We start from the raw sequence: 24,487 nt of genomic DNA, 5'->3' as shown, positions 1-24,487 counted from the left end.
TTAATTGGTCAAGCGGACCACGAAATTAGTGAATTTAGTTTTTATAAAAATTATTTAATTATGATGGTTAGGCAGAAATTTATCAAAACACCGTAATAAGTTTATCTAAAACAATTAAGTTTAACAAACAATTTATTACATGGTTGTGCTCGTAAAATTTAACTAAAAACTTATTAGCTTAACAACTTAGCTCAAAATAATGCATTAAGAACAAAAGATGCGTTGCGATTGTGATATTGATTCGTGATACACGCTGTGTGACTGAACGTGGCGTGCGCTTGACGTCGCACACCCTACCAAAACGTTAACGTGTCGTGTAGCATCGGGTAGCGTCGCATAGCGTTGCATCGGGTGTGTTCCCTGTTATATTCACGCCAATATACACAGTCACTCTCAACACAGGGACTCAAAACTCTCAGTGAATGGAATATTACCATCCTTTTTCCTCTAAAAATTAGAATATGGGACCCAGATATTCGCTGGGACTCAAGCATATCGGGTGGCATTCCTGCTCGCTCTCTATACGGATCCAAGACTACCAATTAAGGAGGTGGGGCACATCAAGCAACCTTTCTTTCTATACCGGACACATACCAGCTTCTATTTTTTATTGTTTCAAAGTTTTAATTTTTTTCTGTCGAAAATGACCAGTATGTTAATCAAAAATAGAAGTTAAAGCAAAAATCTTTTTTCCATGTGTGAATAAATGCAATAGCAGTTGTACAGGTCGGGAACTTGTTTTATTTTCAACCCCTTTAAGGCTTTTTCTAGAACTTTATATGCGCCTTTCTCCACTTTAGAAGCATTACTTTTTACATAGTTAGAGCCAGAGAAACTCCCATATAAAGTAAAGATCCAACGAAATGCGGTTTCGAAAATTTACTTTGGCGGCTCACACACTGGAACAGTGTTTGTCCGATTTATGAACGTTTAGACTCAACTTGGCAGAAACTTTCCCAACCTACGTGATGTAAATAGCCCTCTCAGAACCGACTTAATTGTGCATATACGTTTGCTTTGTTTTTTAGCAAGCTGGAACTTTTGCGTTACTCTGATTCCGCTGGCTAAAAAGTTTGGAAAGCCCTGCGCCGAGCACGACACTTGACAAAAAAAAAAAACGAGTGAAAGGGTTGCAGAAACAATATTTTTAAATGGGAATCAGTTATTTTTACAAAGATATTTTTCGTCGGGAAATATTTGTGTACGATAGTTTGAACATGTTTTCTTTTTTATCGACGGTCTCTCTCAGAAAGTGCAGCGGTCATTTTTCTTCCGTCCACTTCATGGGAATGCGCATCGAAAACAAAGTTCGTATAAAAAATAATTAATATTAAATGACAATTAGATAATTGGAAATAAGAAACGAATTTAGTATATATTTAATTATTTATGTGTTAAAAGTTGGGTTATGTTTAAAAACCTAAATTGCACGTTTTAACACAATAAATATTGAGCTTTTCTTCAATATTGTATTAAAATCTGCAATTTCTGATAAAAATGTAATTTGATAGTATGTATATTATTTATAATTATTCGGAGATCGTGAGATGCGGTTTGGTGTGAAAAACATTTTCTTTATCGTGCCAACGTTTCGAACTTTAGTGAGGTCATCTTCAGCGCTCAAAGTGTTTGTTTTCCATGTAGATGTGCCATTCTTGTGTGTCTTGTTGAGAGTGCCCATGACACACAAGAATGACACATGTATACGTAAAACAAACACTTGGAGCCCTGAAGATGATCTCAATAATCGAAACGTTGGCATGCTAAAGAAAATGTTTTCCTAAAACCTACGTCACACAAGACCATACCTCACGATCTCCAAATAATCATTGGGTAACGGTCACTAAGCACCACACATTGTTATTTGTTTTTGAATTTTCTCTTTTTTTTAGAATTAGGTAGTAAACATTTTCTTATTGGTACAACCAAATTTATTTTTTGACAGCCAAAATATGAATAAATGCGTTAAAATGTAGGGTGGCGCGTTAATTTTGTCCATCAGCGTGGTTGCATGAAATATCCATCTTTTAACCTCATTTTGTTATTAGAAAATATTTTCATCAACCTTACAATGCAAGTCAGTATATCAAAAATATCGATAATAAGCAGTGACATTCTAAATTGTTATATCATTATGTTTTGTCGATTTAACATTTCATTACAAAATATCAATTTTTTTAATAACAAACCATAAATTTCTTAAAATTGTTTGAGGAAGATTTTTTATGCAGTTTATTTTGTATTTCTAAGGGTATCGTGGTATCGAATTAAATTTTCTGAATATGCTAAAACGTTGTTTGGACGTGACTTTATGAAGAGGGTGCATAAACATTGAGGTACATCAAAAAATGTTTTTTTTCCCTGTGCGTGAATAAAATCACACTTTACAATGAACTGTTTGAATTGTCTTTTTTAAATGAAATCGATATTTTACTTAACAAACATTATAACGATAGTACTTGACAATACGGTTTCGACATAAAAAATAAAATAAGTCCCGTCAAACAATAGGAATTAACGTTCTATTGGTTGCCACAAACGGGTTCAAAACCGCTCTACAATGCTTTTTCCCAAATTATTCTCAACCAAAATCCCATTCGAACACAGAACCATTGTGGAGAATACGAATCGGAAATCATAACCACTCGGCCATAGCGGTCTGAAAGTTTCTAACTTAGAATGATGGTATTTTGATACTTTTGAATCTTTTTGATGTAACATATTGATTTTTTAAGGTAGAAGTTTGTAAATTTTAACCATTTATCCATTAATACTAACTAATTGTTGGTGGAAGCTTTTTATATGTAATTTATATTTATAAGAAGTTGTTCTAAACCTTGGCTGATTCAATACAAAAATGATTCAAATTCTTCCATTTCATATTTTACATTTTTACATTCAATCTGCCATCATTTCATATATCTTAGTTTAAAATGTACTACTTAAATTTCAGTGAATACTTTAATATTGTCAAATGCAACTACACTGAAGAATTTTAACCTTGCATTAATTTTTTTTTCTTTTTAGGATGGTGGTTGTCGAGGATTTAAACGACCCCCTTGCGGACTACATCCGAGAGCACAGGGTCCCTGGGCTGATGCCAGTCGGTGACATACGCGTTTTTCCATCCGGCGTCGTGATGCCGAGGGAATTCACAAATTACGTCGAAAGGGTTAAAAACTTCACAGTCCGCCCGGACGATGTTTGGGTCATCTCCTATCCAAAATGCGGTTGGTTTCGACACTAAAACTTCTGGTGGTTGGTTTGTGATTCGGTGAACACGTGTTGAACTGATCGAAGTGAGTTTCATTGAAGATGGCGTGAAACTGAAACACGTTTGTCTGGAACGTAAACCGGCGAGTGTGGAGACCATTAATATGGTCAACTGTCGATCAGTCGAGCATGTTAAACATTCGGTCTAAGGTGGACTTCCACAGGTTTAACCGTACATTCGAGTGATTAAGTGTCAAAATCGGAAAACTTATTAAAAATAAATTAAAAACCAAAGAATAAAATTAGCACACTCTTTAAGCATGTTGCACTACATAGAAGTAAAACAAATAACATAAAAGAAAAAGAAAAAAGGTATAAACAGACAAAAAACCAGCTACAATTCATTGATTTTCATACTACTTACATTATTCACATTATTCAATGCTGAATACTCTCGCATAAGCCAAAGTCTGCATCGGAAAAATGCTTCTAGTAAAACGCGTACATATTTGTTTTAAATTGAAATCTAATTTAAAGTACCTTGCCTTCCTGAAATGGAATAAAACAGTTGGGAGTGTTTACATGCTTTGGAATTTGATTAAGGCAAAGGAAGAGAGATTATCGAGATAATAAATGTGATAATTATATAATATGCTTAAATATTTTTTATTCAAATACAAAATTGGATTTAAAATAAATTTAATTTAAACAATACAATTGACAAGTGCCAATAAAAGTATGTTTGTATATTTTACACATTTTTGTAACCATTCATAGGCCAACACCATAATTTTTTTTTACATTATTTGTTGTAATATACTACACGTAAAATAGTTGAATTGTACAATTAAAAAATAAATATAATATAAAACTCATTAAATTGACTAGTTTTGTGTTCCGCTTGACCAATTATTATCTTTCAATTAATTAAGGTTTTAAGGTGAGATAAAAAAGTCATTGTCAAGAGCGGGATTCGAACCCACGATCTTGGCTAGTTAGGCTCTGCTCTACCATTGGAGCTATCGTGACCTCGTTCCACTCGGACCCTAACTTCCCATCTTAACCCCACCTTTTGAATTTTCCCTCCTATTTTATCTCTAATAAGCGGACCACGAAACTAGTAAATTTAATAAGTTTAAATGAAGTATACCTTCACTAAAGCTCTCCGTGGCCATTTCATTTCTCGCCGAGAATCAAATAGATTAGAGAGAATTAAATAGAAAAATGGCAAAAAGGAAGAAAAATTTACAAGGTGGGGTTGAGATGGGAAGTTAGTTAGTCCGAGTGGATCGAGTTCACGATAACTCGAGTGGTAGAGCAGTGGTGTATCTAGCCGAAGATCGTGGGTTCGAACCCCGCTCTTGACACTGACTTTTTTATTTCAACTAAAAACCTTAATTAATTGAATGATAATATAAATCGAAATATAAACAATCTAACAGAAGAAAGCGAAAAATCACCCACCTACGTCTCACTGCCCTACAGGGCACGATGATATTGCAGTTTCGCCTTCTTGAGAATTGTACGAGACGTTAAACTTAAGAATCAAAAATTTAGGTATAAAGAAACGGATTTGCTGAGTTTTTCATGCCGGAATTTTATAACATCTTTCACAAAAGGAATGTTAAATTCATTACGGATTGTATGATTGGATTGATAGAACTGAGCGTTTAATATTTTCCGGAGGATATCAGATTTGGAAATCTGAATACGATAATAGTCAGAATGTTTGGTTGACCCCGCAATTCGAAGCAGTATTTTCAAATGGGCTTTATTAACGTCTTTTATATCAGTCGTTTGTTGTGAAGCGAAAGTTTTGATCGATTCTCTAGAAGTCGTAAGAACATTTTTTAACGTCTAATAAGTGCCTCCTTTTTTAAATCTTGTAATGAGATTCTTTGCCTTTTGTCGATTTGCCGCCCACCGTAACGGACATCGTTAATTGTAGGAAGAGATATGCGATGTAGGTATTGTGGGCGCATTGTTCCTCATGGCAAAGGTTATATATTGGCTTTTGTCAAGGCCACTTTTTCAGTCAAGGTTTTAGATTGATATGATGAGCCTTTAGGGAGCGATGTGAGAGAACAGGATCCTCATCAGTATCGTCTGAAAAATTATAAATAAACGTATCGGGATCTCTACTCATCAGGTCAGCCGTATACATGGAAAACAAGAAGGCACCAAGCGTACTACAATGTGGGACCTCAACCTTAACAGGATAGTAGTCAGAGAAGTTGTTTCCTGGCTGACCTGAAAGAAGCGGCCAACGAGTATGATCAGGATGATATTGAGAAAGCCCTCGAACAGTACTGTTTCAGCCCAAGAGAGAAAGTTATTGCAGCTATGAGAAGGATTCTTTTTAAAAATAGCCTCTCAAAGATTTGTCCTTCTATTTTTTCCACGTTCCGTGTTGGTTGATGCCAATCTTTCAACTGCCCATTCCATCCTCAGTATCCCGTCCAAGAATCCTGTTAGGATTCGGAATTTTTTCGGAATCTTCTTTTGATGGATTTTGTAGTTTCATTTTTTTCAAATCTTGTAAAAAACGTTTCAATTGTCCAGTGAGCGACTCCCATTGTTTCCTCTCTTCAACCATGCCCTCTTTCCTAAGATGCTTGTTGATCGTATCGATCCCTATACAGAAACCTGTCCAGGACCTAGTACCTTCTTCATGGGCATCCGCCTATTCGTTCCCCTTTCTTTCTAAATGAAAGAAATTCTTCTTTTTACTGTTCAGTTTAGTTTTGCCATCTGCACCATTCTCGAGGTGATGAGTCATGAGCTTAATAACCTGTCGGCTGCTGGCTAGTATGACTTTGTTATTCATATACTTCAAATTTAATAAAATTCAACTCTTATTTTCAAGAATTTTGGATTAAAATAAAGAAGTACATGCCAATATGCTCTGAATATGTGGTTTTAGGGCCAAACACTCCGGCATCTGTACCTTTTTGCGTCCTAGATACATCGGTATTCCAACAGATAGGATCGACCTAACTGAGATTGTTTTTCCATTACCGTTTGGGTACTTAGATTTGTTTGAATTTAAATATCCTGTTCATGACATCCCTGGCCCTATCACGGTCATTTTTGCCGTGAAAAAAAAGAAAGCGCAAAGGATTCCCTATGCCGTGAAAACCATTAGATGCGTTGAAATTATTTTTTTACATTTTAACAGAATTCTTACTTTTTTTATAAACTTTCTTTATACTAATAATCTTTTTAAAGAAGGATAAGATTGAAAGACTGTACTAAGGAACTTGGGAAGTACAATAAGCCAGAATCTGGAGGGCTTGAGGAATTTAGACCCCACTTCCTAATCTCTTTTCATCATCATCAATATTTTAAAAAATCTATGTATATTCAGGTTATTTCGTTGCTTTTTATTTTATTTTTATTTTGCCGATCGATTGAGGATTATTAGTAGGAATTATTAGTATAAAATTATTAATTGTAGTATTGTAATTAAAAATTGTAGTAATATTATCAACTTAGTAAGCAGTTTTCACAGAATCATCTTCCATAAACTTTATGTTAATTTAATTTTTCTAAAAATAATAATAATAAAAAATATAACAAAAAATTATAACAAAATATAAAAAAGCTCCCTCCTCTCACTCTCTCTCTCTCTCTCACTCTCTCTCTCTCTCTCTCTCTTTCTCTTTCTTTCTTTCATGCTTCCTCTTTCACGCACACTTTCATTCCGTTTTACTCCCAATCTTTTTCTCTATAAATATTGTTTTTCCAATTTACTGATTTGCTCTTTTTTCAGGTACAACTTGGACTCAAGAAATGGTTTGGCTCATTGGAAATGACTTGGACTACGAGAGCGCTAAAAACAAGCTTCTCCTGCAACGGTTCCCCTTTCTTGAGTGAGAGAAATTGACGAATTTTTTACTTAAAACTTTATAAGAACATTCAATTTATTGATTCATTAAAATTACAAATATTTGATATAAAAACAAAACACTCAATTCTTGTCGTACAAATTTCTTTGAAATATTCTGGCTTCTCTTTCTTATCCGTATCAACACTGAAAAACCTTTCAGTTTGGATAGTTCATCATGATTTTCATCTTCTATCTCTGTTAAACCCTATTTATTAAATAAAAACAACTTTCATGCGTTCCGATCCTACACACACCTGATCGACTGGTAGTAGACTTTATTGGTCGATGCTTCTTATTTACCAATTACTTTTGTAGTTCATTGGTGAATAAAAATTGGCAACAAACGTCATTAACCGAATCGCTAGCACCAAAAGGACTTATGTGACACTTCATTATTTTTAACCAATTAATTCATCAATATGTAAAAGTTGGCAGTTTCGTAACTGACAGAAGCTGTCCTCATCACAAAATGCTGTTGAAAAGAAAAAAACAGTTCCTTTGCAATCCTGGGAAGATGTTCTGAAGCTATATAGTTGGTCCATTGTTCTAGAATGATTTGTTTTCTTGTAGTTGATCTATTGGCAGTTCAACTTATGGCAAGCATCCTTTCAACTGTCTGGAAACTCATTCCGACTCCGCGTACATTTTATAACCCAAACCCATTGTTTGTATTATTGAATCGTATTTGGTTTTCGCTTTTTATTGGCAATTGTTCATCAAATCTTAGAACAGCCAACAAAACAAAAATCTGACCTTACCCTTAACATACTTTTATTTTGATAAATTTTAAGACTTTTCTTTAATTGTTTTTATAGTAATTCTGGTCTGATTCTTCTTATTTTTCAAATACAATTGTGTCAAAAAAATTCCCTTTTAGCGTTTAAGTTGCGTTGTTTTTATCATACCATATTATGTAAATTTAACAAGTTAATAGAAGGCAGAAAGTTGATAATCAATTTTACAGAAATATCAATATTGACAAGTTGTTATGATATAATATAAATTGAATACAGAATGTAATAAAATGTACCGCTTTCATGAAAATTTATACATTAAACAAAAGATATTTGAAAAAATTTATTACAACACAAATAAATTGCTAACCATTTTAGCCTTATATGTAATAAATTCAACATTTACAGATAAGCTTTAAATCATCACTTTCATTTCAATTTCGAAAACGGAAACAATAAAAAAAGTAAACACAATTTTTGTTTAATAATATTTTAGCGTGGAAAATAAAATAAAAGCATCCAATGGTATATTTTCTTCGACAATCAGCACCAGTATATTGAAAAAAATGTAATATTTTCATTTTAAGAAACGAGAAATATTTTGGCTTTTGAGTAGAATACTTCCTTCTTAACTTCCTTATTTCGGGTTTTTTTAAATTTTTTAAAATAATTTAGATATTTTCTTATAAACTAAATACTTGAAACTTGTAATTTTATTTTAGAGCCGTTGGTATAATTTCGAGTGAACAGCTACGCGGAAACGATGATGACGACTGGGTTTTCAACGCAGACACGATTTCTTTTACGGAAGAGCTCCCATCGCCGAGATTTATTAAATCGCATTTGCCCGTCAGCCTCCTTCCTGACCAGATTTGGACAGTGAAACCTAAGGTAAAGTTACAACAAGACTATGGTATTTTTTAAAAAAGACAGATTACATAAAACAGGTAAACAGCAAAAATTCCACCGACAAATCGTGCTTTTTATGGATGAAATTTGAATTGTTGCGATTTGGAGAAGTTTGATGACCTTTTATCAGCTTCGTAGAATTCTCCTTATTTCACTTTTAAGATGAAGAAGAGATACGTTTTTTTAAAAATAAAATTTGCCACTGATAAAGTGCCTCACAATTACGCATTCTATCAATCTGAACTTTCCTCGATTTCTGGGAGTGGGCTCTTTTTGTTTGAAGCCCGTTATCGGTAAAAGCACTACCCACTCAGCTAATTTTGACTCAATATTTTACGCTGATTTAATTAGGTTTTACATTAACATAGATAACAAGTAATTGGGAATAATCGGCAACTTATTAATATTATTTTGTTAATAATATTCATATATCTTCCCAAGAATATTAATACTTCCCCTTTGCTTGCATATAAAAATAAATATAAAAATAGATTTTTATTAATTACATGTTAATCGGTGAAAATAGAAATACTTAAATTTATTTTTACAATGTTTTTTATTTAAATTAAGTGAACAATAAACATAAGTAATGGCCGGGGGACAGCACTTCATACAATATGATAATGATGAATACACTGTCAGTGCGGTTACTTCGTCATGAATCATGGTATGATTTCGGCTCAACTTTGGGACATGAAGATCGATTATTTCTAAAGACCGGATTTCTATGTAGTAAAACCTTTTAAAACGGGCAATAAAAACCTCAAAATCGAGCAAAAAGGTGTGAGAAATATAAAAAACTTCCTATTTAACTTAATGTTAGTAAATTCGTTATTAACTTAAAGAAATCTTAAACTTATTATCTTAACCATTGTTTAGGATTGATTGTTTATTAATAGGAAATCGATTATATTCATTTTTAAACCCAATTTACAAAAATATACAATTTTTTTATGAAATTTAAAAATATACAACTAGATTAAGAAAATTAATGTTTTGAAATTTAATATAAACCTAAAATATATTTTATTTTCGTTTTCCCTTGTGTTTGTATTTTTTTTTCAAAACGTTTAGTAGTGCGAAATAAAACTTTAACCAGTGATTCGGACAACGAAGACCGGCTTTGCATGCGAAATTAGAGCTTACAATTAGACCCTTCCCTGTGGAGGGTTAAAAAAATTTGACCGTTGGTCTTTGGTTGCGGGTAGTCCTGTAGCCACCACTTTGAACATTCGGTACTACGAACTTAACGGGCTTTATTTGTTTAAGTTGTTCCGATTCGCTCCCAAGCCGAAGTAAGATTGAGAAGGAAATGTGCGCCGTACGCAAATGATGGAAAAAAGCGGATCGGTGGAAGTCGGACATAAAATATTTCTTAGAACATTTTAGAAATTGGAAGTTAAAAATCGGGACAAAACGCATAATAAAAAAGTTTACCCTCAATTCGTTAAGAAAATACTGTAAACCCATAAAAATGGTGTATTTTCACGGTGTTTTTAGGCATAAAAAATGAGAAAAATGCAATTCTGTGCCTTTAACCCTAAAAATGTGAAATTTAGTGCAAAATAAGAATAGCGTCAAAAGAACGTCCTTTCCATGATTCGAATTTCTTTCTTGGTTTCATTGCAATCGGACTGAGCAGTTAAAACATGCAATTGCAACTGTCTTTAATTATTTCTCTTGTCCTTGTTCAACCTAGTCTCGACAGTTTTCAAGAATACACACATCGTCATGTAAAATAAACATTACAAAAACAGTACAACATTGCAAAAAGGAGTGAAAATTCGAAAGGTGGGGTTGAGATGGGAGGTTAGTGTCCAAGTGGTAGAGCAGCGGTGTATTTAGCCGAGGGTCGTGGGTTCGAATCCCGCTCGTGACCCTGACTTTTTTATCTCAATCAATGCCTTATGTTAAGATTAATTAATTGAATTTCAAAAACAGTTATTAAAACGTAGAGAATCTGACTGGTAAAAGAGTAACCACACAAATTTTAATAAAATCATTAAATTAATTTCTGGCAAAACCCCCACTTAGTTCAAGGGTCAATTTCTTGGATCTATGTAGTCTAGGAATGCCACCCGATATGAAAATCATCCTTGAGCACGGCAGCGAGTATTTGGGTCCCCTGTTCCGATTTTCGGAGCGAACAATACTGTTCTATTTTATATAATATTGATAGTTATGTTTCCCTCGAGGAATATAGAAAACTCCACCACCTTAACTGAGTGAATGGTTCGTAACTAAGAAAGAATGTATTTAAGAGTAAGTAAGAGATTGATTGGGTGTAATTTTAAGTTGGGGGATGAAATGACTTAGCGTTGGTAGCCCCTGAAATCCGACCTCGGTGGCTGGACGGACAAGACCGAGGTCTGACTCCGGGTCTTCCAATAAACGAGGTGGGTGATTCGCGAGGCCTGTCGGTAATTTATAATAAATTACAAAAGCTGTAATGCGGGTGGGAGTCGTACATGCATGTGCAGATTTGGGTGGTGAATGACATATCGTAATTTTAATATCGATTCTATCTCTCCGTCTATTTCACGTTACCATAATTGTTTATACGTTATTTATTTATATACCATCAATTAGGCTTTTGGACCCATCATTCCATCACTCAACAACTTCACAGAGTTACAGATTTTATTACTTCATTTCTCGAGCAGAAACTGTATGCGACGGGAGTGTTGCTAGATGTTTCTCAGGCCTTCGAAAAAGTATGGCATGAGGGATTATTAAACAAATTAAAATTATTTTTACCCAAGACCTATTATCTGATTATACAATCATACCTTAAGGAGAGATTTGTCGCAGTGAACCAGGGTTAAGGAGAATTCTGGGATGGAAGAAGTGCGTGCAGGTGTGCTACAGGAGTCAATACTCGCTCCGCTGTTGTACACAATTTTTACTTCTGATTTGCCCACAAATGGAAATACCGCCACATACGCAGATGACACCGCCATATTAACAAGCCATCTCTCACAAGCTTCATTTATGCTACAACCACACATCAACACTTGAAGAATGGAGCAATGATTGGAAAATAAAGTCTAACTACTCAAAGTCACAACACATTACTTTTACACTCCGTCGTGAGACTTGTCCTAGCATTATATTTACATAATGAACCTTTTCCTCAATCCGACAAAGTTAACTATTTGAGACTTACATTTGATAGAAGACTAGTTTGGAATTCACACACACAATTAAAAAAAAGACACTCAACAAACGATTTAAAATGTTTTATTACCTACTCAACGGCCAATCAAAATTACCATTAAAATCACAACTTTCGACAGGCACATACCTAATCAATTTGGATGTACGGGTGCCAGGTTTATGTACCGGCCAAATATTCCAATATTCAAAGATTACAAAGTTTTCAATCGAAAATTTTAAGACTAATTGTTTCTGCCCCTTTTACGCAAACAAAAACACATTTCACAGAGATCTTCACATGTCAACAGTTTTTTCATCAATTAAAACATTTACAACGTTTTCATAGTAAATTTCAAAATCACACTAACACACAAATAAGATTACTCCATTCCCACAATTACCACGTAAACGTCAGAAAGAATATGGATAAGAGACCCCTCGAATGATAAATATCATATTGTTAATCCAGAACAGCTGCTAATGGGTAGCTTTTTCTATAACGCTATAATAATACATGTATATTTGAAGATACAAATAAATTAGTTAAAAAATTATCGGTATGAACAGCTGTCGGTATGAACTTATATACAACCTGCAATTTGAATTTATATTTTGTGAATGTGACATTAATTAGAGTTATAGAGGAAGCTACCCATTGGCAACCGTTCTGGACTAATCATATAAGAGGTCTCTGATCGATATTCTTACAGTTGTCTTCGGAGTAATTTTGTAGCATAGAGTATTTTTATTTGTCTGTTAATGTGATCTATAAAATACCATAAATTAAAAGGATATTTTATTTTTTATAAAAATCAAGTTCGTACTATCGTGATAGAACACAGACGTTCTACTACAGTTAGAAAATCAAAAAATGATTTTTTAAAAGGATGTAATTTTAAAGAAGAAAAACTAATTGAATTACCCAATCTTATTGATAGGGTGTCATAACAATTCGCGTATGGGACGTTGACATACTACTGCTAAATAAATTATCATCTTGAGCGCACCATTATTTTCTCTCCGGGATACTGTAAGTGCCCTTTACTAAAACACGACCGTATTAATTTCAATTCTAGCAAAATTTCAATATATCGCGGCCAAAATATTATTTAAAGGGATTGAAATTTACTTTCATCAGCTCTGATGCCTTCGATCCGTTGACACCTACACCGAGAATGATTGCCACTTGTTAAACATTTCCCTTGTACTTTGTTACATATTCAAAGTGATGTTGAGATATTACGGAAGAAAACACAGTACAGAAAATGTGTTTAACCCCAAACTAGCCTAAAGGTGTTATAAATCTTACAAATGCGTATTTCCTTGGAGATAAGTCACGGTCTGCTAATGGATGAACTTAATCTTCCCTCCGGATTGTTTAATCCTATCTGCAAAACACAGGTCAGGGGCGGATATTATCAAGGAGAAAAATTGGCCATTTTGGTCGAATGCGGAGGAATTATTTTTGAATCTCTCTCTTTCTCTCACGATCGATAAAATGCTTTAGATATATGATACTTTTCTGTGTAAACTTTGGGTTTGCCGGAGATTGGTTAAATTCATCTCTTTCTTCAAGTGTTAGTGGATTCAGCTGATATTCTCGCCAAGGTTTTTGTTTTATTTTTATTTTTATTCTTATTATTCTTATTTATCTATGCATAGTACGCACTTATATAAGGCAGCTATATTAAAATGCAATTACGGAATTCATCGATTTTTTTTCTCAAATTTGCAATTCAATCAGCAATACTTTTATGGTATGTAATTCGTTGAGGTACAGTTATAAAATAGCTGCAAATAGCCAATTACTGGCGAGATTCGTTCATAAATTTTTACACAAATGAAATGAATGGTTTTTTAATACCATAACCACTATTTCTGGGTTAATTTTATGCACTAATATTTTATAGGAAGGAAAGTTATTTTTTTAAAGCAACCAATTCGTGATACGGTGTAGATAAACATAAAAAGGTACTACACAGTTACACTACAATCATAATTATTTTATTTATTTTTTTGTATGTTTTGATAAAAAAATTTGTTATAATTTTGACAATATAGTAATATGAATTTTTATAATTTTTTCTTCTTTTTGTAACGAGGGGTTGTAACAGCACAGGCCCCTCAGGGTGCCGGTGTTTTTGCATGACCGCATGCAGGGCCGCTGGATTCGAACACGGGACCTTTACGTTACAGTGATAAGCGCCGTGTCAACGCCTAAACCGTTGCGGCCACCGACGCCCCTACAATTTTTATTGCTTAGCCTGTTTTCTAAAACATAACAATGTGTAGAGGGCAGGAGATATATAAATAAAAAATACATTATCATTAGAGACCAATTATTAAAACAGTGATGTAATTTAACGCATTGTTAAGCTTATGTTTTTTTATTATATCTGATTCCTCTTGGTTATATTAGCATAATGAAGTTAATTAATTTTTAATTTTAAAACCATAGAAAATAGTAAAAGAAACACGAATATTTAAAAGATTTTAATCACTCAGTTTTTAGTTTTTAATTCGTTTTGTTTATATTGTAAAAAGCAAACTTTTAGAATTTGAAGAAAAATACATAACAAGTTTATTCTCTTTATTAATGGTTATAATATTTTTTCAGAATCGTATAGTTTTTAAAAATTCTTAAGCTGAGAATATCGTTGTGATAGAGTATTAAAATAGAGATGAAATATATTCAGCGTAGTTTAAGAACAACATAAATATGTTTTTGAACATAATTTCCAAAGGAAATAAAAAGAGAATGTAGGCAAGAGGCAATGGGTTGGGTTGGTAGGCGGAATAATGCACAGAAAAAAAGTGAACCTACACATACAACTTAAAGAACTACAAATTTGTATAATTTTAAGGTCATCATCAGAACCAGCCAAAAACATTCAAAGTTTGGCAGCAGCAACTAATTAGCTTTCTTCTTCGAGACCATACTTTGATCCAGATGTTCATAAGTGAAAAAGTGGTTGATACTTCTAATACTGATTATATTTTATCAGCGTTATTAGTAATAGCAACGGCAATGTGCGAATTTATTTAAATTTAACACTTGTATGCATGCCTACAATAAATATGGGATGTTAGTTAAGCCTCCGGTTCGACATGTTATACACGTTATATGACGAAGCCAATTACATAATTTTTTGTTTTGATGGTGAATAATACATTTAGTTTCATTTGACAGTGAGTTCATGAATTTATTGCTACCGTTATGTGTATCGGAATTAAAACGAAACCCCATTATTTTAATATAGTTTTAAGACAGTATAATGATCTTGTGCTTACATAAATATATATTTAATCATCATTTTTGTTTAAGATGATTTATGTAACGAGAAATCCAAAGGACGCAGCTGTCTCTTACTATCACCATCACAGGCTTTGGAACGGCTACAACGGCAGCTATCCTATTTTCATGCAAGCGTTTCTTCAGGACAAATGTAAGCATCTTAATTTTAAGTATGAGTTTTATAGAGCTATTTGTACGTAAACATTTTTCTTTTAGTGGTCTACAGCCCTTTTTGGGAGCACGTCGTCGAGTACAAGAAACTCGAAAATGAGCCCAACCTCCTCATAAATTCATTCGAAGAGATGAAGAAGGTAAGGATACATTCGTCATTATGTAAAAGCCCGATGTTACTGAACGATTCGATGCGTAGGACTTGAAAGGCGTTGTGAGAAAAACGGCCGCCTTCTTGAACAAGACCATGACCGAAGAGCAGGTCGAAAGGCTCGCGGACCACCTGAGCTTCGGAAAGATGAAGGACAACAGTGCGCTCAACGGTGAGGAAATGATCAAGGAAGTGAAGCAGCGTTGCGGGCTCGATCCTTCCGACCCCCAGCTCAGCTTCATTAGGAAAGGTCAGGTGGATTCTTGGAAGGAGGAAATGTCACCGGATATCGCGAACCAGTTCGACGTCTGGACCGAGAAAAAGAAGAAAGAGCTTCTGGCCAACGTCAAAAATTAATGACGTCGAGTCATTTTCTTGTGATCAATCAACGTTTAACCAGCAATCAAGTGATTATTTATGTATTACGACCTGCACCTTCTATTTATTTGTAATTTATATATTATATTGTTGAATCTTTAAATTTTAGTTTTTATGTATTCGTTACAATTCATAAATTGATTATATCTTACGTTTTTGTTTTATAAAGAAAGTTTATGACCACAATCTCACTCCTATTCGCGTATATAAAACTTTCCATAAAAAGTTTAAAATTTTAATTGAAACAAGATTTAAAAAGTGTTCTACAGATGTTAACGTGCTAAAAATAAGAAGTAGCAAATCATCTAACAACCAAACGATTTCAAAATTCAAACGCCCCAGGTTACGTTACAAAAAAACGATCTAAGTAACTAGTACAATATCTTAAAGAACTTAATAGTAATTTAATATAGGTACTAAAGAGTTTAATATATGGCGTCAATTTTCATCAGGATCAATTGACTGACAATACATTAGCGACACACAAATCATTTGTGAGACCTTCTTTCATCAGGTGACGAGCGAATTTTTTATGATGGCAGTAAAGATAATTAAAAAACAGAAAACAAAAAAACATAAATAAGGCTTAAACTTTAGGCTTATTTCAACTTATATAAAAAGATCAGGGATAAGGCAAATTGCCCGCAAATACCTTTTGCCTTACACCTGACATTTTATGTACAGGGTATATCAACTTCTACAATCCATCCATTTAATTCGGAAATGATTAACTTTAACAAAACATTGTCTTATTTAACCACAAGTTAAATTTGGTCAGAAATCACGTGGTAGTAACAGATTTAACATAACTTTCTCATCTAGCTGGGAAATAACACTAACTTTGTTATTTTAAATATGACTATTATATATATNTATGCATATTTTATGTCATTTTTACTTAAAAGAAAATTTTGATAGGATCGACCATTTGTGAGATGCTCGACGGAAGACGCGCGGGGGTATGCTTTTTGTAACAAGATGGCCCTCCCCGTTTATTTCGGGACCAATTAACTTTAGCAAACAAGTTTTATACAAACCCCAAGTTAATTTTGGCTTGAAATCGCATGGTCGTAACAGATTTGACATAACTTTGTCATCTACCTATGAAATGACTCTAATTTTTTTATATTTTAAATGAGAATCGCGTCATTTTATTGTACATTTTGATTCTACGGCTTATTTTATGCCCCTTTTCCTGATCGGAAGATCGACGATTTCTGAGTTATGCTTGATGGATTTTTAGTTAGACGGATGTTTTAAAGTTATGAGAAAGTTATGTTAATTCTGTACGAACTCGCGATTCCTAGCCAAAATTAACTTGGGGTTTGTTGATGTTGAAGAACATGTTTTGCTAAAGTAATCGTTTCCGAATTAAATGGGTGGACTGTAGAAGATGATACATCATGTATACAGCAGCAATTTCTTCTTTGCAAAGTGCTTGATTAAAACCCGCATGTCAGATCGGTCGTGCAGGTTTAACATACCGAAAGGCCGTCTATTACACACTTTCTCACTCACTCGCTCTCTCACTCTCTCTCTCTCTCTCTCTCTCTCTCTCTCACACACACACACACACACGCACACACACACACACGCATCCGTCGCCCCTGAAGCTACGATATATACAAATAAAGGATCAGGTATAAGGCTAATTTGAAAGTAAAAAATATATATACAGATTCTTAGTCAAGCTTTCGAGGAATTCACTATTTTTTTAGTGGTCCGCTTGACCAATTAATATCTTTCAATTTATTAAGGTTTTTAGTTGAGATAAAAAAGCCAGTGACACGAACGGAATTCGAACCCACGATCTTCCGCTAGATACGCCGCTGTCCTCCCACTTGAGCTATCGTGACCTCGATCCACTCGGAATTCAACTTCCTATTTCAAAATTCAAAAGGTGGGGGTTGAGATAAGAAGTTGATGTCCGAGAGGATCGAGGTCACGATAGCTCAAGTGGTAGAGCAGCGGCGTATCTAGCCGAAGATCGTGGGTTCGAAACCCGCTCGTGACACTGCCTTTTTTATCTCAATTAAAAACCTTAATTACTTTCGAGAAATATTTCCATTTCATCATGTCAGTTGATTTAAACGTTTTTCAGATATATAAATAGAAACTTACATTACTTAAAATTATTACGTCAACCTTAACATGTATAAGTTTTACTTGAAAGGGTAGGCGAGATCTTTCATCCGTCCATTCCAAATTACTACTGTGAATAACGGGCATTAATTCCACAATTCACAATGCTATTGTGATTGAAAATTTATTCTGCAGAAAGACAACAACTTACTTATCACAGACATTTAGTATTAAACTCCCATACATTTAAACATTGTTGTGAAATATGCAAATTTTGTTTTTCCATTGAGCTAGAAATCTCGGAAACGGTGAACTGAATGAATATATGAACCTAAAATGGCTCTTTGTTTTCCCCCTTTATATTTGTTCTGACCGATTTGTGCACATAGTGGCCTCCATAGTTGCCTGTGGAATCAACTTATAGGTGTTTTTCTTGCAAACAAACCGGAATAAAACACTCGTGCGATGGGCGAAAACGTGCCAATTTTATAACAACCTATCTGTCTGACAGATGACAACTGCCACTTGGTGAAATATTGGGTCCCATTTGTTTCCCGGGGGAAGCGTTCGATTAAACCGCTTTACGTGTTAAATCTCCATCCACTTTTTTTTTGGTACTGTTGAAAGTATCAGGACATCGGAAAAAATTCGGTTTTTCAACAATTGCAATTGAGATACATTAGGTCGGTTAGTGTGCTTCAAATCCCTTTAAAACATTGTATAAAATTGTATACAAGATTGAGAGGATACAATCCAATATAAATTACGTTCAACCATTTTTATTATATAAAATTATTTGCTTGAAAATGAAATAAATGCAGTCCTAGTGTGATACGAGATTTGTCCAATTGCATTACAGATTTTTGGTATCAATCAATTGTGTTTTTTTATGACAATAAAACAAGACTTTGTAATTAACGACGATGGAGTAACCAGGTACAATGTAAAATAGATTGAAAAGTGTGAAGACTAAACCTACGTGTAAAGACCGCATCCTCTATCTTTATGCTCTTTGAAAACAATAAATTGCGAACATTAAATATATTTTTATAGTGCCAATGTCAATTTAATTAATAAATATTACATTCACAAATCTTTTAACAAAAGATGAACAATCACCAGTTTGCTAGTTTTAGAAATTTGTGATATCTCCATAAACTTATGTATACCGAACAAATAGGGCCCGTTTAGTCTCACGTAGTAAATGATAAACAGACACGTTGAGACATACAGACTTATTTGGTTTATAAGTTTAGTCGTCATCGGCCTTTCTTTTTGGTGCAACAAAGTTTTTCTAATATTTCGTCTGGAAGAGGATTATGTCTGCCCGTTGGTAGAAGAGACAATACGACTTTTTTGGTTTATAACTAAGAAAACATTGCAGTTTTTGAGCTTGCATCGAAAATTTTGGCTGAAATGCAATTCAGAGCTATTCGTATTTTGTGGGTCGCTATGAAATCAACATCATCTCTCTTAGCGGAAGCGGGTGCCAACCACCTGGTATAAGAAAAGACTATCATACCTGTACAAATTTTATTAACCCGAATATCAAGTTAGTGTAGTCATTGAATAGTTTTTGTGGTCCGTTTGACCAATTAGTATCTTTAAATTAATTAAGGTTATTAATTGAGATAAAAAAGTCAGTGTCACGAGCGTGATTCGAACCCACGATCTTCGGCTATATACGCCGCTGCTCTCCCACTTGAACTATCGTGACTTCGATCCACTCGGCACCAACTTCCCATCTCAACCTACCTTTCGAATTTTCCCTCCTCTTTGCCATTATTCAAATGTCGTGTGATCTATTTGATTCTCGCCGACAAATGAAATGGCCACGGAGAGCTTTACGGAAGATATACTTCATTTTAACTTATTAAATTCACTAGTTTTCGTGGTCCGCTTGACCAATTAATATCTTTCAATTAATTAAGATTCTTTCAATTAGTTACGACATTTGAAAAATGGCAAAAAGGCGGGAAAATTCAAAAGATGGTGTTGAGAGGGAAGTTGGTGTCCGAGTGGATCGAAGTCACGATAGCTCAAGTGGTACAGTATCGGCGTATCTAGCCGAAGGTCGTGGGTTCGAATCCCTCTGGTGATACTGACTTTTTTATCTCAACTAAAAACCTTAATTAGTGTAGAGTAATAAGCCATTCACTAGAGACACACATATGTTCATAACATCGGTGAACAACTCGCAAAGCAATTAATCCTGGGTCAAAGTAAGAGGAGACTTTAAAAATGAATTAAATGTCATATATATTTTTGAGTCAGCGGAAGATTCTGTGAATAACCGGGACTATGTGAAATATGTGGTTGAGGGTGGCCTCTGTTAAGAAATCGTAGTGATTTTTACAGATGGCTCATCTTTTCATTGCTTAAGAAACTGCCTAATTTTGTCCAGCATTTGGGGCTGAGACATTGACAATTTGTGAAGCTTTGCGATATGCTTACTTTTTCATGGGTAGATATAGATATAGGGATAAAAGAGGCCACAATATATTTGGTAGGATCGGGGATGTGGTCCAATGAATGTTCTGGTGTTGAAACTATGCTATGTTTTCGGTGTTTTATTTCACCTTCCTCGCGGCTCTACAACGGATATATAAACATATAATATTTTATAATAAGTGTAAGTGAACATCAAAAATCAACTTGTTTTTACAACTTACAGATTCTCTGTTAGTACGTACAATTGTTTTCTCTTATCAACAAGTATAAACATTTTTTCTCGGGATTCGAATCCTGCTCGTGACACTAATTTTTCATCTCAACCAAAAACCTTAGATGAAAAAAATAATTAATTTTCTCAATTACGGCCGCTAAACAAATATGAAATAATTCAAATAATTAAATATAACATGGACAAAATATTAGGGTTTGTATTATAACGAAGTACGTGCAAACAAACCGTCATTTACTTAAAACAAGTGCGTCCAAATGGGCTCTAGTTGGGGAGCGATTTAATATTAGGTGTATCCAAATGTTCCTAGCCCTGTAAAATTTTTGATCACTGAAACATTAGTTTTGTACAAGTGAAAACTTATTAAAATATAAAAGGTAAATTTGCTTACCATTGCAAACAAAAAGACAAACTTTTCACATTGCCATTTTTATAAATAAAAAAATTTAATATTTTAGGCTTATTTTATGAAAACTCTGTAAACAAATATAGACTATTTTTCATACAGAACTCAATTAAACTAATTTATGTTTTACTATTTTTCCAAATGTTCAGAAGTAGAAATGAGTACTGTGATGTGATAATATTACTTATACTACTTAATATAGTAATATTACATATATGTGCTGAAAAAACTATATTTTTAAGAAAAAAATTTCACGAAGATTAACTTGTTTTAAAAGATGAAAAATGGCAAAAAGGAGGGAAAATTCAAAAGGTGAGGTTGAGATGGGAAGTTATAGTGTTCGAGTGGATCGAGGTCACGATAGCTCAAGTGGTAGAGCAGCGGTGTATCTAGCCGAAGATCATGGGTTCGAATCCCGCTCGTGCCATTGACTTTTTTATCTCAACTAAAAACCTTAATTAATTGGAATTTAATAATTGGTCAAGCGGACCACGAAATTAGTAAATTTTGTTTTAAAATATTGGTTAATCAGAAAAGTTGAGATTTTATTGTATTAATTTTCATTGCAATCGTAACATGTTTTCATATTCAGAACTTTCGGTAAATCCACATATAGTTCAATAATTCTTTGGTTATTTAAAACGACGTGAGAAGATTATTTTTAAGTAACTAATAACTAATAATTGTGTCAAAATTAATTTATTTCCTATATTGAACGCTTAGAATGAGGATGTATAAAAATCGAAGAAACCCATGTCCCAAAGTAAAGCTCCAGAAATGCAAAATGGTAAAGCCGGAGGATAGTAGCTGCCATGGGGAAGAAAATCAATGGAGACTTTGCAAAAGGTGGATGCTACAAAAGGGTAATCATTGGTCAGTCAATAGTTGAGAGGTTTTGAGTGACACTGGTCAGTTGGTCACGAATAAGTAAAACAGTTCAGAGTTTAGAGTTGGCCAGTGCCCAGTCATGAGTTAGAAGTTGCATTTTCAATGGACAGTTGTTGATTGCGAAAATGGAGACTTGAAGGTAGACGTTTGTTAGATTTTTATGGAGGGAGGGAGCATTCGAGGGGGAGTGCCTGACTACAGCTCAGAACCTTAGTGGATTTTAAGATTTTAGTAAACATTTTTTTGAAATATGAAGACCTTGATTACTTCTTTATCGCCCCAATGGCAGATTCTTGACTAAGAAACTGTATATATTTTTTTTACTTTCAAATTAGCTCAACTGATCCTTTGTTTGTATATGTCGCAGCTTCAGGGGGCGGATGGGTGTGTGTGTGTGTGTATGCTTGTGTGTGTTTGTGTGTTTGTGTGTGTGTGTGTGTGTGTGTGTGTGTGTGTGTGTGTGTGTGTGGGTGTGTGAGAGAGAGAGAGAGAGAGAGAGAGAGAGAGAGAGAGAGAGAGAGATAGAGTGTGTGTGTGTTTGAGTGATAGCGCGGCACTTCGCTATGTTAAACCTGCACGACCGATCTGACATGTGGGCTTTAATCTAGCACCTTGCAAAGAAGAAATATCTACTTTGGGATTATCTTTCTGAAGATTTGAGTGCCTAGTACTTTTAATTCTATGAATAATTTAGTAAAATATGTGACGATCGTTCGGAAGAATCATCTTCAGAATCTGCACTGTGGAAGAGAGGGGACGATCATCGCAAACACATTGGAAAAAGAGTAAATAAGCGGCAATCCGGAAAGGAGTGCGCTAGCAGAAAGACGTCTTTAATTTTACAGTTTTGTGCCATAGTGAAAGGTTTAAGGTACTTACATCTTTGCGATTCATTTCGTTTAATTTTGTATTTTGTTTAAAGTTTTATCTCTGAACATTGCCTGTCAAAAGATTACTGTTGTGCTAGAAAAAGAATTTCTCCAACATTGTTAATTTTTTCGTTTGTTTCATGCCAAGAAGAGGCCTTTTAAAAAAAATATATTATTTAACTTATGTTACATTTTTTATTTTTTTATTTTTTAAGATTCACCATCACAAATATTATTACACAGTTTCTTTGAGAACATTTACAAAGTGTATCTATGGCCAGATTTGTTAAAGAAAACCAATGAATATGGTTTTTTATTGAGTATAAATACAAGGGATTTTCTGTTTCAGCAGGTGTATTAATTTTCCTTATACGTCATTATGCCGCTGTTTACCTCGATCATCGTGTTTATATTTGCTGTATTTTTAGCCGAGTTCAAGTACGTATACCAGCTTATGGGGATTCCCACTTTTTAAACATTGTTTTTATTTTAATTTTTTTTCCATTTATGAAATAGCGATTTTCCCCTTACGTCAATTGTGTCCGAGCAGAGCAAATGGTTTTGTTGGAACATTTTCCTTTCTTAAATAAAGTACAGCGTGAACACTTTTGGTGACGTGAAGGTTTTAAGGAAAAGACAAATCACGCCTGTATAGTCTCGAATAAAACGCCAATATATTTTATTCCGCAGGATTAATAAAATGCTTTGATGGTTAATTTATTTCCTATACCGTTTTAACTGCTTCAATAGCAATCTTTTAGTTTCATAACAATAATACTTGTTCACGGTGCAGCACCGAAAAATCAACAAAATTGTAAACGAAAAACAGACACAAATCAAACCAACGTGACAATGGTTAAAATCAATCAATGGAGCATATCCGCATACAATTGGGAAGAAACATACAAACTGTTTCATCTATTCAATAAATTAGGCTTGAAAACTGAACCGAAGTCAATTAAAATTGGGAAAACTTTTAAGGCAAAACCAACACACCATAGAGACAATTTTAAGCAGATAGTAAGCTTTATTTAAAATATGAAGACCTTGACGTTTTTATCGCCCCAATGACAGATTCGGAAAATAGTCAATCCTGACGAACAATCGATCACTCGCAACAAAAGCTAGCATAGCAATAGCCAAGCATCACCAGCGTACGTGAGAATATGAACGATTCTTTTATTATAACATTAATGGAGGATAAAAATTAAATTAAATTTTTGGGCTGAGAGAGAGAGAGAGAGAGAGAGAGAGAGAGAGAGAGAGAGAGAGAGAGAGAGAGAGAGAGAGAGAGAGAGAGAGAGAGAGAGAGAGAGAGAGAGAGAGAGAGAGAGAGAGAGAGAGAGAGAGAGAGAGAGAGAGAGAGAGAGAGAGAGAGAGAGAGAGAGAGAGAGAGAGAGAGAGAGAGAGAGAGAGAGAGAGAGAGAGAGAGAGAGAGAGAGAGAGAGAGAGAGAGAGAGAGAGAGAGAGAGAGAGAGAGAGAGAGAGAGAGAGAGAGAGAGAGAGANTAGAGAGAGAGAGAGAGAGAGAGAGAGAGAGAGAGAGAGAGAGAGAGAGCGGGATTGATTGAAAGTTTAATTTTTCTAGCAAAATTAGGTTTCTCGGTTCTTTCTTGAGTGAGCGTGAAAAAGTGTTGAGAGAGTGAGAGAGAGAGAGAGAGACA

The 24,487-nt window shown here is 34.2% G+C and overlaps 2 protein-coding genes across 2 annotated transcripts in view; one reads left to right on the top strand and one right to left on the bottom strand.

Moving 5' to 3' along the window:
• LOC106670929 (estrogen sulfotransferase-like) overlaps positions 1 to 15,999 on the top strand; it is a 29,259-nt gene extending 13,260 nt beyond the window's left edge. Inside the window, exons 2-7 of the mRNA XM_014401609.2 lie at positions 3,028 to 3,230; positions 6,986 to 7,085; positions 8,559 to 8,727; positions 15,227 to 15,347; positions 15,413 to 15,507; positions 15,567 to 15,999. Of these exons, the coding sequence (XP_014257095.1) occupies positions 3,029 to 3,230; positions 6,986 to 7,085; positions 8,559 to 8,727; positions 15,227 to 15,347; positions 15,413 to 15,507; positions 15,567 to 15,875 (996 nt within the window). The 5' untranslated portion in view covers position 3,028 and the 3' untranslated portion in view covers positions 15,876 to 15,999. The remainder of the gene's footprint in view (positions 1 to 3,027; positions 3,231 to 6,985; positions 7,086 to 8,558; positions 8,728 to 15,226; positions 15,348 to 15,412; positions 15,508 to 15,566) is intronic.
• LOC106670928 (cholecystokinin receptor-like) overlaps positions 1 to 24,487 on the bottom strand; it is a 140,658-nt gene that overhangs the window by 50,021 nt on the left and 66,150 nt on the right. The window lies entirely within an intron of this gene.

Source organism: Cimex lectularius, unplaced genomic scaffold (assembly GCF_000648675.2).
Source record: "Cimex lectularius strain Harlan isolate CLEC.00 unplaced genomic scaffold, Clec_2.1 scaffold38, whole genome shotgun sequence".
NCBI lineage: Eukaryota > Metazoa > Arthropoda > Insecta > Hemiptera > Cimicidae > Cimex > Cimex lectularius.
The sequence above is the reverse complement of the archived record's forward strand: the minus strand, read 5'-3'. Positions and strand labels throughout refer to the sequence as shown.